General features: G+C 44.0%; 1 protein-coding gene across 1 annotated transcript in view; it reads right to left on the bottom strand.

The window, feature by feature from the left end:
* Positions 1 to 324: 324 nt before the first annotated feature.
* Positions 325 to 14,842, bottom strand: part of ubald1a (UBA-like domain containing 1a) — a 34,158-nt gene continuing 19,640 nt past the window's right edge. The window contains exon 3 of the mRNA XM_039775200.1: positions 325 to 1,230. Within this exon, the coding sequence (XP_039631134.1) occupies positions 931 to 1,230 (300 nt within the window). The 3' untranslated portion in view covers positions 325 to 930. The remainder of the gene's footprint in view (positions 1,231 to 14,842) is intronic.

Genomic DNA, 14,842 nt, shown 5'->3' with positions numbered 1-14,842 from the left:
AATGTTATTAGCTCTAAAATTAACGAATTTAAAAGTCTCTCTCTTTTTGTTTTTTTTTTAAACATTAAGCGCCCACCATGCCCACCTCACCTCTTAAAAATCCAGGCATTTTGGAGATCTGGTAAATGAGAGAATTCCTGATTGGCTCATAACCGTCGTATAGCCCGCCTTCGTCTTCAGTGATTGGATGAGCAGATTCAGCAGGTGGCTTTATAACTACAATGTTTCCTCCGTCCAGAGTGGCTATTTGGAAATGACAGGGTTACCAGTGAAAAGTGCAGTAAAGGGAGGTTGTTTCTGATTGGCTGGCAGAAGTTGTGTAGCCCGCCTTCTTCGTCTTCAGTGATTGGTTGAGGAGATTCAGCTGGTGGCTTTAATCCCAATGTCCAGAATGGCAATTTAGAAATGTAAAAAAGTTTTACATCAAAAGGTGCGTTTGAGGGCCGTCATTCTTCATGCACATCCTTGTACCAAAGTCCTTCAGCACGGCTGGATCAAAGATAAGCAGCCCACCATCCCATCTCCGGAAAGCGGCAAAAAAAAAAAATAAAATAAAATAAAATAAAATAAATCAAACCCAAAAAAAAAGAAAAAAAAAAAAAACCAAACAGATGGGCCCCCAATCACATCCACATTCACAGCAAGTGTTTCTGGGCTGAACCATGGCAATATTTTTTTTTCTTCGCCCCCCCCCCCACACCACTATCTGGAAGGGGGGCAGGGGGGGAAATTAAAAAAAAGATCTATTTTTGTGAATACTAGTCATTTTGTCCACATTGTTTAGTTCTTGGGTCCCCCGACCGTTTCCTCTAATGCTTAGTGAAGTGAAGGCTCCCCTGCAACTACCCCCTCCCACTACACCCACTGACAACCCCCCCCAATCCCACCCCCCATCCCCATCACTTCTGGGGGTCCATGGGGGGGGTTGCCTCATCTCTCCGCCTCCATGGCGACATTGGCCTTCTGTTCCGAGGCAGACTGAGGGGTGACTGTTGCCGGCCAGCCAGGTGGGGGTACCTGTGATGGGGGCTGCCCGGGAGTCCATAGTCCTTGCTGCTGGTTAGAGTTGGGGGGGTTTGCAGCCCAAACAGCCTGAGGGGGAGGTGAGGCAGCCATGGAGGCGATGGGACTGCTGCTGTTGAAGCTCTCCGATGCCTTGAGCCGCGAAAACATGGTGAGGGCGTCAGGGAAATTTGGAGGTGTCGCTGGCGTGTTTGCTGGAGTGCACATCTGGAGTGCGAGAAAAAAGAGAAAAAAAGAAAAATTCAGAAATGGGATAAAAGAGAAACAAATAAAGAACATCCTTGGCAGGGAGAAGAAACAAGCAGCCTGGCCTGGCATGTCAGGGAGTCACAAGCAATGACTGGGTGATTGGGGGCGGAGTCAGAAAAACTGGACCGCCTCCCACAATATCATTTATTCAAATCTATTGATGTACAGATTCAATAAAACTATTTTTGTCTTCTAGATTTTGCATAAAAATATAACTTCTTTTTCAGTTTTGTAAGTTTACGCTTGTGTAGATTTCTATTCAGACCCCCTACAAAAGTCACATTTGAAGATGAGGAAATCAAACTTCTCATTTTTGAACCACAAATGGAACCACATACAGTATTATGGGTGAACAAACTGAACTGAGAAAATTCAACATTTAAATATAAATTGCACGATATACAGTTATAAATCTCAAAAATCTTGTAAATGTGTCCCCCCCACATGAAGATTTGACACTCGATTGACAATCTGGGGGTTGGAGTATCTCGCAGATGGGGTATTCCCTCGAAGCAATCAAGCATTGCGAAGAAATGACACACCATCAACAATCAAAGGGTTTAGGAGGATTGGAGACCCCCCCAGGAAGCAATGTCGATGAGCCTCGCCCCCATCCCGAACCCACCCCAAAATAACATAAGAACTGCAGTTCAAAGACCAGATACACCTCACAGTTAAGATGGCTGCACTAACAGGAGAGATGGGCGGAGTGTAAGGAGTAGGTGTCACATCCAATTCAGTCCCCCTTCTCCCCAAAGGCAGTGTCATTGAAGTCAGTGTCATTTCACGATCAGGGCTTGCACAGAAATCAATACTACTGTAGACCTCGGCCTTCTCTAGGGATCGTTGCAAAGCCCAAACGAGACTCTGTGCTGCGGGTTTGACCGGGTGAGTGGCAGTCAGAAAGCCATTCCTTAAAAGGACCAAAGAGGGGCTTAAAATAGCGGAAAATACACGGACTACTGCAGAAGGGACAGCGTCTTGCTCTTCACAGTAGAAACTGACATTTGCTCTACTCGACCTACGCTGAGAGGCGCCTGTGATCTCGCCAGCTGATGACCCTCAGAAACTTGTCTTCTGATTGGCTGGTCTCTGCCAGATCTCTTCCTATCAGAGTTTCTTCCCATTTCCAATTGCCTTTGGATTGCATTGGACACCACAGGACTCACTGACACGTTGCAGTTTCTCCAAATGAAAGGCCTACACGTCGTAGGGTTTGTATATGTTACGTTACTGGCAATGTATGATGAGCAGGCATTGTATAGAATGCCTAGGCAATATATAGAACACCGAAAATTGGACGTCAAAGTATGAAACGATTAATATTTCACACATTTCCTAGGCATTCTATGCAATGCCAATAGACAAACCGGCAAAGTATAAAATATTCACGCTAATGACGTTTGTAATGTCCTGTGACTTTCGACGCTCGCTTCAGACGGAGAATTCCCCCATTTGCATTTCAGTCTTTGTTTGGAAGTGACGAAATATGCTACTTTGAATTTGTTCAGAAAAGACTCTAGCCCATACTGTGCTGCATGAAAATGGAAGAGCAAGGTGTAGTAGTGTCCGGGAAGGAATCACGGCATGCTGACATGCGACGACGATTCTACGATGAACTGTCTAAAGTGCAACTACTTACCAGAAATTAGTGAGCGATGTACTTCTCTCTTTTTCACATACGTCTTTTCATGACTTTCTTTTAATACTTTGCCTAAATAGCATTTGTCATTCTATATAATGTCGAGGTATTACATACAATGCCTAGGGAAAGTAGATATAATATTAAAATAATTAGGATAAACTTTGCCCAAAAACGCCAGGTATTCTATACAATGCCTGCTTTTCATACATTGCCGGTAACATCTATACTTCATGCTCAGAACGCGTACGCATCATGGCTGTCACGCATTTCCCAGCATTCATTTGACGCATCCTCAGAGTAGCTCCTCAGAAATTGCGAGTTGCAGTACCAGCAAAAAGTTGGTTGGGGGGGCCGTATGATAAAAGTCGGAATGTGACGTCAGAGTCTCCGTTTACTATCTACTGTACATGTGACAGAAAGCCACTTATGGCAGGGGTGTCAAACTCCAGGGGCCTCATGTATAAACGGTGCATACGCACAGAAACGTTGCGTAAGAACTTTTTCACGTTCAAATCGCGATGTATAAAACCTACACTTGGCGTAAATCCACGCACTTTTCCACGGTACCTCATACCTTGTCGTACGCAAGTTCTCCGCTCGGTTTTGCAGACTGGCGGCACCCAGCGTCAAAGCAGTGCTACTGTTCCTGTGTGGTTACACCTTATTTTCCTGACGCGGCTTTATAAATACACCGAAACTAACCGCATATTGTTTATTAGTGTAATGCATCTGATTGTAATTAACTTGTAACAATATAATGGTCCAGGGAACAGCCATAGTATTCCAAATACCAGAACTGCTTTAGCGTTGTTACTCTCACTTCTCCTTCTTCTTCTTCTTCTTCTTTTAGCTCCTCTTGTTAGGAGTTGCCACAGCGGATCATCTTTTTCCATATTACTCTCACTGCACCACTCGGAGTATTTATATCACTGTATCTGAGTGTGAATCACAGCAGCAGCCGATCGGAAAGAGAATTATCGGTATAAAGCATCAGGCACACGCTGTCTCAGCCACTGCAAAACGTTTTAAAGCCTTTCCTGTACGGACCTCGCGGTTCAGAAACAGAAACGATATCATTTATAAGGTGAAATTCAGCAAAATATGTTTATTAAATTATACAGATAAAACTTTAACTTCATTTAAATAATCTATATTCTTCACTGGGAGTGTCGTTAAGGATAGAATAATTAAACATGTACTACGAAGATATTTCAATGTTCCTTAAACGTTTTGAAGAATCAGCGCTCTAAGCTTACAGATGGCTTAACTTCTATTACAGAGCTGATTGTGTGGCGATCGGTTACTTGGGGAAAGAAAAGCAAGGACTGCAGTGACGGCTACGCCAATATATATTGAATATAAAACAGAAAGAGAAAATAACAACACAGCAACAAATTTCGGCAAAAGTTAAATGCTTGTGTCATGAGCACGAGGTGGCTGTGCAGTGTCCGCAACGGACGTGGCCATCCACCGTGATAAGCTACCTTACTGACATTGGCGAGCGAAGGGGCCACCGATTCTTCCTCTGCCCAGTGCCACCACAAGCTTAGAGCCGCCCCTTATACTGCTGCAATAAATTATTTCATCGAAGTGAAACCCATGTTTAATAACGTGCTTTAACTCCTATCATCATGAAAATGACATCACGTATACATCTCAGTATTTTAGTTATTCAGAGAGCTGTAATATCACAAATGTAATGGACTCTGTGTCCAGTTGGAGGAAGAGAGCGGTTTAAGAAGCAAGTAGTGATTCACACACACAGAGCACATAGAAGATCAAATACAAAACAAAGCATTTAACGTGCTACTTTAATTACGATGTGATTTGAGAAACTGGTTAATTAAACAATTTTAAGATGAATTTTATGATGTTCTACTTTAATGACAAAATAAACTACGTGATTAAAGTGGAAATGTCGAGATTGAAGTTGACATTTCGTGCTTTTTCCCCACTGTGTGCCTTTTTTCTCTGTACCCTAATAAGCTTTCATATGACACTCAGACAGTGGGCTTACAACTCGGCTTTTCACGGCGACTTTGATATGTGACTTCTTTTTTATTTCCGGCACTGTGCGATTTTGTGAAAGTGAGCTTTCAAGTTTCTCCAACACGCTATGTCACTCGATCAACTTCCTTTTGTTGATTATACCACGGTTTATTTGAACAAATAGTATGTTTTTCCTTTGCCTCCACTTGGTATTCGCTGAAATTCTTATATTTTCCCCGTGCTTTTCCCATTGTCTTTTCACAGAAGGCTGCGCTTAAGGGCGATTTATATTGATTTGCATATTCAAATAGGCGTAATTCTGGGAGGATTTGGGGCGTTACACAATGCGCGTGCACGAGCGTTAGTTTTCACGCTGATCGGGATTTATGTAGCGGAAGAACGTGGAAGTTGGAGTACGCACAGATTCCTGCATCTGGAGTTTTCTGTGCGTAAGCACATTTCGGCTTTTGTGCTTACGCCATGTTATAGTGCGAGTTCTACGCACGGCGTTATACATGAGGCCCCAGGCCTGGAGGGCCGCAGTGGCTGCGGGTTTTCATTTTACATCATTTCCTAATCAGTGACCAGTTTTCACTGCTAATTAATTTCTTTTCTCTTCATTTTAGTAGCCCTGTTTCTAAGGATTCAGTCCTTTGAATTATTTTCTTCATTAAACGACAGCCAAACGGAAATGAGATGTGAAACGAGCCAACAGCTGACCAGCTAAATTAGGGCTTCAAACTCCAACCAACTTCTTAATGAGAAGTTTATTCCTGTTGTTAATTAAACCCGTTATTTCATTCAGTGGCCTGTTGCTGCTCTCATTCTGCCACAGCAGACATTTCCAAAACTGTTGATTTTTCCGCTTTTTCTAAGAAAACCGTCAAAATGTTTGGGTGACCTGAGAGATCAACTTCACCGAGACCTTCACCTTTCTTTATTTCCAGATATTGTGTGATGGGCACAGGTGAGCTGGTCGTGTGGCAGCTTATTTTGTGTCTCATTATTGTTTGGCTGCTAATTAAGGAAGAAGAAACAACTAAGGGGCCTGAGTAAGTTAATTAAAGCTAAAGATAAAGAAGTTAATTAGCAGCAAAAACTGGTCACAAATAAAGAAGATGGTTAGAACGAAAACCTGCCGCCACTGCGGCCCTCCAGGACTGGAGTTTGACATCCCTGACTTACGGGATCGATGTGCGCGCTTCGATGTTTGATGAACGGTTCGATGTGGTGAAGCAAAATGCCGACATACAAATACATTCGTGGTGCTTTTAAATTCAAGCGTCGCATATTCCCGATCGTCATGACACGATACGCTTTCAAAGATTTTTACATACCATCTTCTGTGCCGTCTTTTTTTGTTGCACCTTCACAATATCATCAGAATGTACAGCGCTGTATTTGGGCCACAGAGAAAAAATAAATAAATAAGGACAAAATGAAAATGTCTATTTTGTGATGAAAGTGGAATTGTCGGGTTTAATCTCGAAATGTCCACTTTAACCTCGTAGTTTACTTTATCATTAAAGCAGAGCGTCGTAAACGTCACCTTAAAACTGACCAGTTTGTAAGCGCTACCTGCTTATGGGGCTTCCTGACAGCAGCAATCACCACACCGAACACGTCACGTTTATGATATTCCAGCTCTCTGCACATTTAGAATCCTAAGATTTATACTTGATATCAGTTTCATGATGGAATGCATTAAAGTACGTATGTTACATTTGACAGATAAATCGTTAATTTCATTTAAATAATGAATACTGATAATAATAATCTTACATGTTGGGGTGGCACGGTCTGTCTTGCAGTAGGGAGTCCCGTCCCTGGTGTTCCCTGCCTGGAGTTTGCTGGTTTTCCACACTGGGCTCCGGTTTCCTTCCAAAGGCATGACGGTTTGGGGATGTGGCGACGCTAAAATGACGCCAGTGTGCGAGTGCGCTTGTGTACGCCTTGTTTCTTTCTTGTGCCCGATGCTAGATGGAATGGGCACATCTCTGGACTGATGGACTTAAATCATTAAACATCCTTTTCAGAGATATTGTGGCAAGGTGTTCTTGGAATTTAATGGATGTTTCAGGCAATTCACAACACAGCGAAGCCGGACGTTTTCACACCGTGATGATATCTCGCACTGCCACCTGGTGGAATCTTCCAGATTTACATAAAGTATGTGCGCAAGTATAAACAGTACAGCGCTTGCGTAACAGGAGCGTCACATCGTGTGAAGTATAAACCTGGCCTAAGGGTAATGATGCTCCGTCTCACGTCGTTTGTTAATTGCCGTTATCTTGCCGTTATCACTGGGTGTAGCGACATAGTCTGTTCCAACTCTGCTTCAAGACAGAGAGAGAGTTTTTAAGTAATCGACAGAAGCTGGGACACCTGTGCAAATTGTTGGCTTCAACTTGCAAGGCTTCTTTTACTTTATGGGACGAGATTGGGCAGACCCAGAGTCACAACCAAATGAGAAGACACGTTTCTGAGGGTCACATGACAGGCGCCGCGCATCACAACAGCTTAAGAGTGCAGGGTCGACAAAAGCAAGTGTCAGGTTTGGACTGCAAAGAGGAGACTTTGTACTGCGGGTTTGACTGGGCGAGCAGGAAGAAATATCGCACAGATCACTTTTTCACACGCTGAGCTGTAAAAAAAAATTTAAAAAGTCAACAGCCATCAATAAAACAGGAACACAAACCAGACAGGTCGGTCGAAAAATGTGAAATTAAAGTGAAACAAAGAAACATTTCAGCAGCACTGAGTAGAAAGGATTAGCACGAGTCCCAAGGTTTAGTGGGATTAGCACCCGCCGAGCAGGTATGGCGTCAGTCAGATAAAAGAGCTGCTGCTCTGTCGGCGTGCCAGTGCTTGCCCACAGTAGTGGGCCGAAATGAACACAATGTTCAATGGCAACTGCACCCAACAGGGGAGATGGGGGGTTAATGGGATTGGGGGCATATACTACACCCAGAACTGTCCCCGGACCAGACTTTCAAAAAGGACACAAAAATAAAAGTGTCATTTCCCGCAGGACTGTCCCTCCTACCCCTAAAGAGCAAACATTGTCATCAAATACAAAATGACATCTTTTATGTAGCATGCCAGTTCAAAAGACAAGGACATTCCAGATGTCCTAAAATGACTGGATGGGGCAAAGGAGGCTGAGCCCATGAAATGTGTGTGTGTGTGTGCCCAGCCCTCATGGCCTCCAGCGAACAGCAACGGGACCAAGAAGTCTGTTTAGGGACTCACTAGGTAGGCCACATGCATGCCCGAACACTCCCCCCGATTCTTAGAGGAACACGAGTAGACATCTCTACAGAAAACTTCCTTTGGGACCTTGCTGATTTTTTTTTTTAAAATTAATTTGCCCCCTGCTCACTTTGCTCGCCAACCCCCAGGCGGGTGCTACACGCTAGCCTCTTTGCAGTTCTGCCGCTCGTGTATGGGGATATGGATGTACAATTTAAACAGATTGTTACATACGCATAATAGAACTAAGTATTTTACATTACAGCAAGTAATTGACTACAGTAAATAAATTGAAAGAAAATGATGTTTCACGTTGCGTTAGAGGTGTTTGTTGCGTTATACGTTTTCGTTCTGCTTGGCTTTGAAATTAACATACAAATACTTTTTAAATTTACACTTTTACTGTAAAACGTCAGTAAAAACAATATTTGGAATGAGCTTTTCGTCAATATCGCATTAAATTTTGATTCTGTGACAACGCAGCGTGTAACTGCCCGTGAGTGAATTTCATTTTCTTGCTCTTTTTTTGAATGTTTGTCCCTGTGATTTGTTAATTTGTCACAGCAAAAGCTGTCCTAACGGGAAACTGTTAACATTTTAATACGAATGGCATATCAAGATCTCCTTTGGTGTCTCATGTTATCCCCTGAAGATGTACTGCATTACCTTTCTTGTCGCCTGTTAAAATTTGACATGTCAGAATCGTTCGACCAATTTTCGATACAACTAATCTTGTCTTATTGCAAAGCCCGTCACTCAGACATAAATTACACAATGACATTATAATACACTGTGGTGGGTTGGCGCCCTGCCCGGGATTGGTTTCCTGCCTTGCGCCCTGTGTTAGTTGGGATTGGCTCCAGCAGACCCCCCCGTGACCCTGTAGTTAGGATACAGCAGGTTGGCTAATGGGTGGATGGATTACGATACATTTTTCTTTCTACAGTAATTCAGTCGGTGGAAGACCAGATGTTGTTAACGGTTGTAGATATTCTACGCTGATACTCGAGGTTGAAGTTTTCATCTTCCGCACCATCACCACCAACTGTTTCAGCAGAGTCTATTAATAACGCATTTAACCAATTTGCTGTGTAACTGATCGACAATTTTCACATTAATTCGTTTGACTTCATCGTTTCTCGCTGCTAGGATTGCCCGTGTACTCATTTCTTCGGTTGATAACCCCTCGGGATGAAAATTTTTCAATAAGATTTGGACATACTGTAATACGTCTTCTTTAATTGGGAACTTAAAGTGAGGAAAACGTAAAAATGTATAAGAACCGAGAGCGCAGGAACTGTGTCTGACAAAAGCATTCACATGAATGACAGGGGAGAGGACCGCGGGCGTAGGCCGTGAACCGGAAATGGTGGAGAGGAGGGAGGGACTTGAGAAAAAATCTCATGGCCAAAGTCTCGTCTCGCAGGACTTGAAAATATCTCTTGGAAATAGTCTCGTCTCGTCCCAGGGTTTTCTTTTATAACAGTGAGATTTTGTTTCCACCATGTTTTCGTGACGTCACCTCAGCGTCATTTTGGATGTGGTTCAATTTGTGCTTCAACAGTGAGAAGTCTGAGTTCTTCATCTTCAAACGTGATAGGACGTTTGCAGTAGTTTTATTAAATCCGCTTATGTGAAATTGGAAACATTTAACGAATTATATTGGGGGAGGCAGAAGTTTTACTGACTCCGCCTCCAGTAACCCAATAATTGAAGGTTTATTGTAACATTTTTGGGAGCCGTCAAGTGACCGTCGTCCTAAATTAGCTAGGCTGGAGAGAAGAAAGCCACCATTTTGTGAACTGCCGCCATCTTTCCATTAAACTACAGTGAGGCGAGTTGTTCAGATGAGTGTTCAGATGAGTGTCAGTGAAGCGTGGGCTGCACATGCGTTCCGTGATTAAAGCTTTTTGATTGACTATTTTTTATGTTTTTGATACACGGAAAGCTAAGAGCTCACAATGACTGAACTTTCACTGCTTTATCCTTCGCACACTTTGACACTTTTTATTTTCTCGTATGTTATTTAGAAACACGTCTGAGTAAGCGTAGGCTCAAATTTTATACACACGGTGACCCCCACCCCCCCCATTACGTTTCGGACACATTTTTCATTGATTTGCCCCTCTCTTCTCCACAGTTTAAAACAACAAATCAAACAACTCCAATATTGTGCTTACAGCACACATGGCAGACTTTTCGTTTCAGGGGATTTGCAGACATTTTCTACGTGGTCTCCCCATTTCAGGGGGTGCACCATAATGTTTGGGCAACACGGCAATGGCAGGTCTGTAAAAGCTGCGGTCATATTTCGGACTTTGTCACATATCCCCTCACGTGCGATGACTGCTTGAAGTCTGCCATTCATTGACATCACCAGGGGCTGAGGGGGTGAATCCTCTAATGCGGCCATCTTAAGCTGCTGCCTATCTCGGGGGGGCTTGCCAACCTACTAGGGCCTAGAAAACGACTTCACCCCCTCGGGAGTTTTCACATTTTATTGTTATTCAACACCGAACCGAATTTGGCTTTTTGATCAACAGAAAAAAAAGACTCTTTAATGTCAAAGTGAATGTGGTCTAAATCTATACTAATAAAAGGCAAAGTCCTCACTGACTGACTCACTGACTCACCGACTCACTGACTGACTGACTCACCGATTGACTGACTCACTGACTGACTGACTCACCGACTGACTGACTCACCGACTGACTGACCGACTGACTCACTGACTGACTCACTGACTGACTCATCACTAATTCTCCAACTTCCCGTGTAGGTAGAAGGCTGAAATTTGGCAGGCTCATTCCTTACAGCTTACTTACAAAAGTTAAGCAGGTTTCATTTCAAAATTCTACGCCAGTAACGGTCATAACAGTCAACAACGTCCGCCATGTTGAACTTTCTTATTCATGGCCCCATCTTCACGAAATTTGGTAGGTGGCTTCCCTGCGCTAACCGAAACCAATGTACGTACTTACTTCGGTGGTATGACGCCACTGTCGGCCGCCATATTGAACTTTCCAATGTCACTAATTCTCCAACTTCCCGTGTAGGTAGAAGGCTGAAATTTGGCAGCTTATTCCTTACAGCTTACTTACAAAAGTTAAGCAGGTTTCATTTCGAAATTCTACGTGTAACGGTCATAACGGTCGACAACGTCCGCCATGTTAAACTTTCTTATTTATGGCCCCATCTTCACAAAATTTGGTAGGCGGTTTCCCTGTGTTAACCGAAACTGATGTACGTACTTATTTCGGTGGTATAATGCCACTGTCAGCCGCTATATTGAACTTTCCAATGTCACTAATTCTCCAACTTCCCGTGTAGGTAGAAGGCTGAAATTTGGCAGGCTCATTCCTTACAGCTTACTTACAAAAGTTAGGCAGGTTCGAAATTCTATGCGTAACGGTCATAACTGGAACCTACTTACGTACATATATACGGCCATAGCCTGTAGCTCGGTCGCCGTGTGAGGCGGAGTTGCGTCCCTCATCGTCACACCTCCCACGTAATTGAGTGCTGCCCCGTCGGCAGCAATCCAATAGACACGCTGCCGCTAAACATTCACGGGTGAAGGACTGTGCTTATGCAAACGAAGCTGAGATGGTCAGGGACAGACTAGTGTTTGGCACAAACTCAGCGAAAGTGCGAGAGAAACTTTTAAGTGCCGGGTCTGAGCTAACATTAAATAAAGCCGTGGACATCGCAAGATCGCAGAAACCTGTTATCTTTACAACGGTTGACAAACACGGAATATAACTTGAACACAACACATCCTCCAAATATGAACCCGATTGAAAGAAATAATGATAATCAAATCCTTGATGACAGCAACACTCATCACAGTGACAAAACAATTACATTGACAATCAGGTTACGTTATTTTTAAAATATTTCCTTTTCTTTTTCATAACTTCTTTAACACACTTACTTCTCCACTGCGAAGCGCGGGTATTTTGCTAGTTAATTATAAATATAAAACACAACGCAAGCATTCACCCCCTCACTAGGTCAGGTCATCTTCTAACCCGCTTATTCCACACCAGGATCGTTACTGGGTTTCTAGGAGGCGATCCCAGCTAGCATGGGGCACCAGTCCATTGTAGGGTACGCACACACCCCCAAAACACACATTGGGGTCAATTCAGCATCGCCAGTTCACCTAACCTGGATGTCTTTAGACTGTGGGAGGAAACCCAGGCGGACACGGGGAGAACAAGAAAGAACACACCATGCAGGGAGGACCAAGGATGCAAAACCCTGGTCTCGTTGCATTATTACCAATTGTGTAACTCCCACCCCACCTTCTACTCTGTGTTGCACAATTGCACGTGGGAGACCAAAAAAGGGGCTCGAATAAGTGCGATTACCCACCAAACCAGTGGGTGGCGCTGTGATCTAATCCCATCTCTCTCTCTCTGTCTGTCTGTCTCTGCCTTTGCAGACCAGCTGACTAACAGACTCAATCATCGCAGACGTCATTTCTGGGGTCCAGACCTACTGGTGTACCCACCATATAAACCGCCACTCATCCTCCGTCCTCAGTTCTGTTGTGAACTCATGTCTGTAGAGACTCATTCATTTTTTTTTTGCCTCACTGGTCCCCCCCATCTCTACTTTTTGTGTTTTGTCTCCCATACCGTATACAGTAATCCCTCGCTATATCGCTTCGACTTTCGCGGCTTCACTCTATCGCGGATTTTAAATGTAAGCACATCTAAATATATATCATGGATTTTTCGCTGGTTCGCCGCTTTCTGCCGAAAATGGGTCTTTTAATTTAGGTTACATGCTTCCTCAGTTTGATTGCCCAGTTGATTTCATACAAGGGACGCTATTGGCGGATGGCTTAGAAGCTACCCAATCAGAGCATGTATTACATATTAACTAAAACTCCTCAATGCTATAAGATATGCGTCCCGCACGGTGCTTGTTTGCTTCTCTCTATCTTTCTCACTCTCTCTGCCTGACGGAGGTGCTGTTTGCACAGAGGACATGGAGGCTCCTCTACAAAATGCCGCTTTATCACGGTGCTCCTGTATACTTAAAAGCACGTATTGATTTTTTGATTGTTTGCTTTTCTTTGCGAGCGCTCTCTCTGACATTCTCTGCTCCTTTATGACGGAGCTCCTTTGAAGAGGAAGATATGTTTGCTTTCTTTTAATTGTGAGAGAGAACTGTCATCTCTGTCTTGTCATGGAGCACAGTTTAAACTTTTGACTAAAGGGTGTTATTTCATGTCTAGAGGGCTCTAATAATGTTAACAGTGTGGGAGAGTTTATAAGGGCTTAAAATACACTGCTCAAAAGAATTAAAGGAACACTTTTTAATCAGAGTATAGCATAAAGTCAATGAAACTTATGGGATATTAATCTGGTCAGTTAAGTAGCAGAGGGGGTTGTTAATCAGTTTCAGCTGCTGTGGTGTTAATGAAATTAACAACAGATGCACTAGAGGGGCAACAATGAGATGACCCCCAAAACAGGAATGGTTTCACAGGTGGAGGCCACTGACATTTTTCCCTCCTCATCTTTTCTGACTGTTTCTTCACTAGTTTTGCATTTGGCTACAGTCAGTGTCACTACTGGTAGCATGAGGCGATACCTGGACCCTACAGAGGTTGCACAGGTAGTCCAACTTCTCCAGGATGGCACATCAATACGTGTCATTGCCAGAAGGTTTGCTGTGTCTCCCTGCACAGTCTCAAGGGCATGGAGGAGATTCTAGGAGACAAGCAGTTACTCTAGGAGAGCTGGAGAGGGCCATAGAAGGTCCATAACCCATCAGCAGGACCAGTATCTGCTCCTTTGGGCAAGGAGGAACAGGATGAGCACTGCCAGAGCCCTACAAAATGACCTCCAGCAGGCCACTGGTGTGAATGTCTCTGACCAAACAACCAGAAAGACTTCATGAGGGTGACCCAAGGGCCCCATGTCCTCTAATGGGCCCTGAGCTCACTGCCCAGCAGCATGCAGCTCGATTGGCATTCGCCATAGAATACCAGAATTGGCAGATGCACCACTGGTGCCCTGTGCTTTTACAGATGAGAGCAGGTTCACCCTGAGCACGTGACAGAAGTGAAAGGGTCTGGAGAAGCCATGGAGAACATTATGCTGCCTGTAACATCATTCAGCATGAGCAGTTTGGTGGTGGGTTAATGATTGTCTGGGGAGGCATATCCATGGAGGGTCACACAGACCGCTACAGGCTTGACAAAGGCACCTTGGCTGCCATTAGGTATCAGGATGAAATCCTTGGACCCATTGTCAGACCCTATGCTGGTACAGTGGCTCCTGGTGCACGACAATTCCTGGCCTCATGTGGTGAGAGTATGCAGGCAGTTCCTGGAGGATGAAGGAATTGATACCATTGACTGGCCACCACACTTTCCTGACCTAAATCCAATAGAACACCTCTGGGACATTATGTTTTGGTCCATCCAATGCCACCAGGTTGCACCTCAGACTGTCCAGGAGCTCAGTGATGCCCTGGTCCAGATCTGGGAGGAGATCCCCCACAACACCATCTGTCATCTCATTAGAAGCAGGCACCGATGTTGTCAGGCATGTATACAAGAACACAGGGGCCATACAAAGTGCTGCGTACAATTTGGAGTTGCTGCAATTAAATTTTGGCAAAATGGACTAGCCTGCCACATAATTTTTCACTCTGATTTTGGGG

Source organism: Polypterus senegalus, chromosome 13, assembly GCF_016835505.1.
Source record: "Polypterus senegalus isolate Bchr_013 chromosome 13, ASM1683550v1, whole genome shotgun sequence".
NCBI classification, from domain to species: domain Eukaryota; kingdom Metazoa; phylum Chordata; class Cladistia; order Polypteriformes; family Polypteridae; genus Polypterus; species Polypterus senegalus.
The sequence above is the reverse complement of the archived record's forward strand: the minus strand, read 5'-3'. Positions and strand labels throughout refer to the sequence as shown.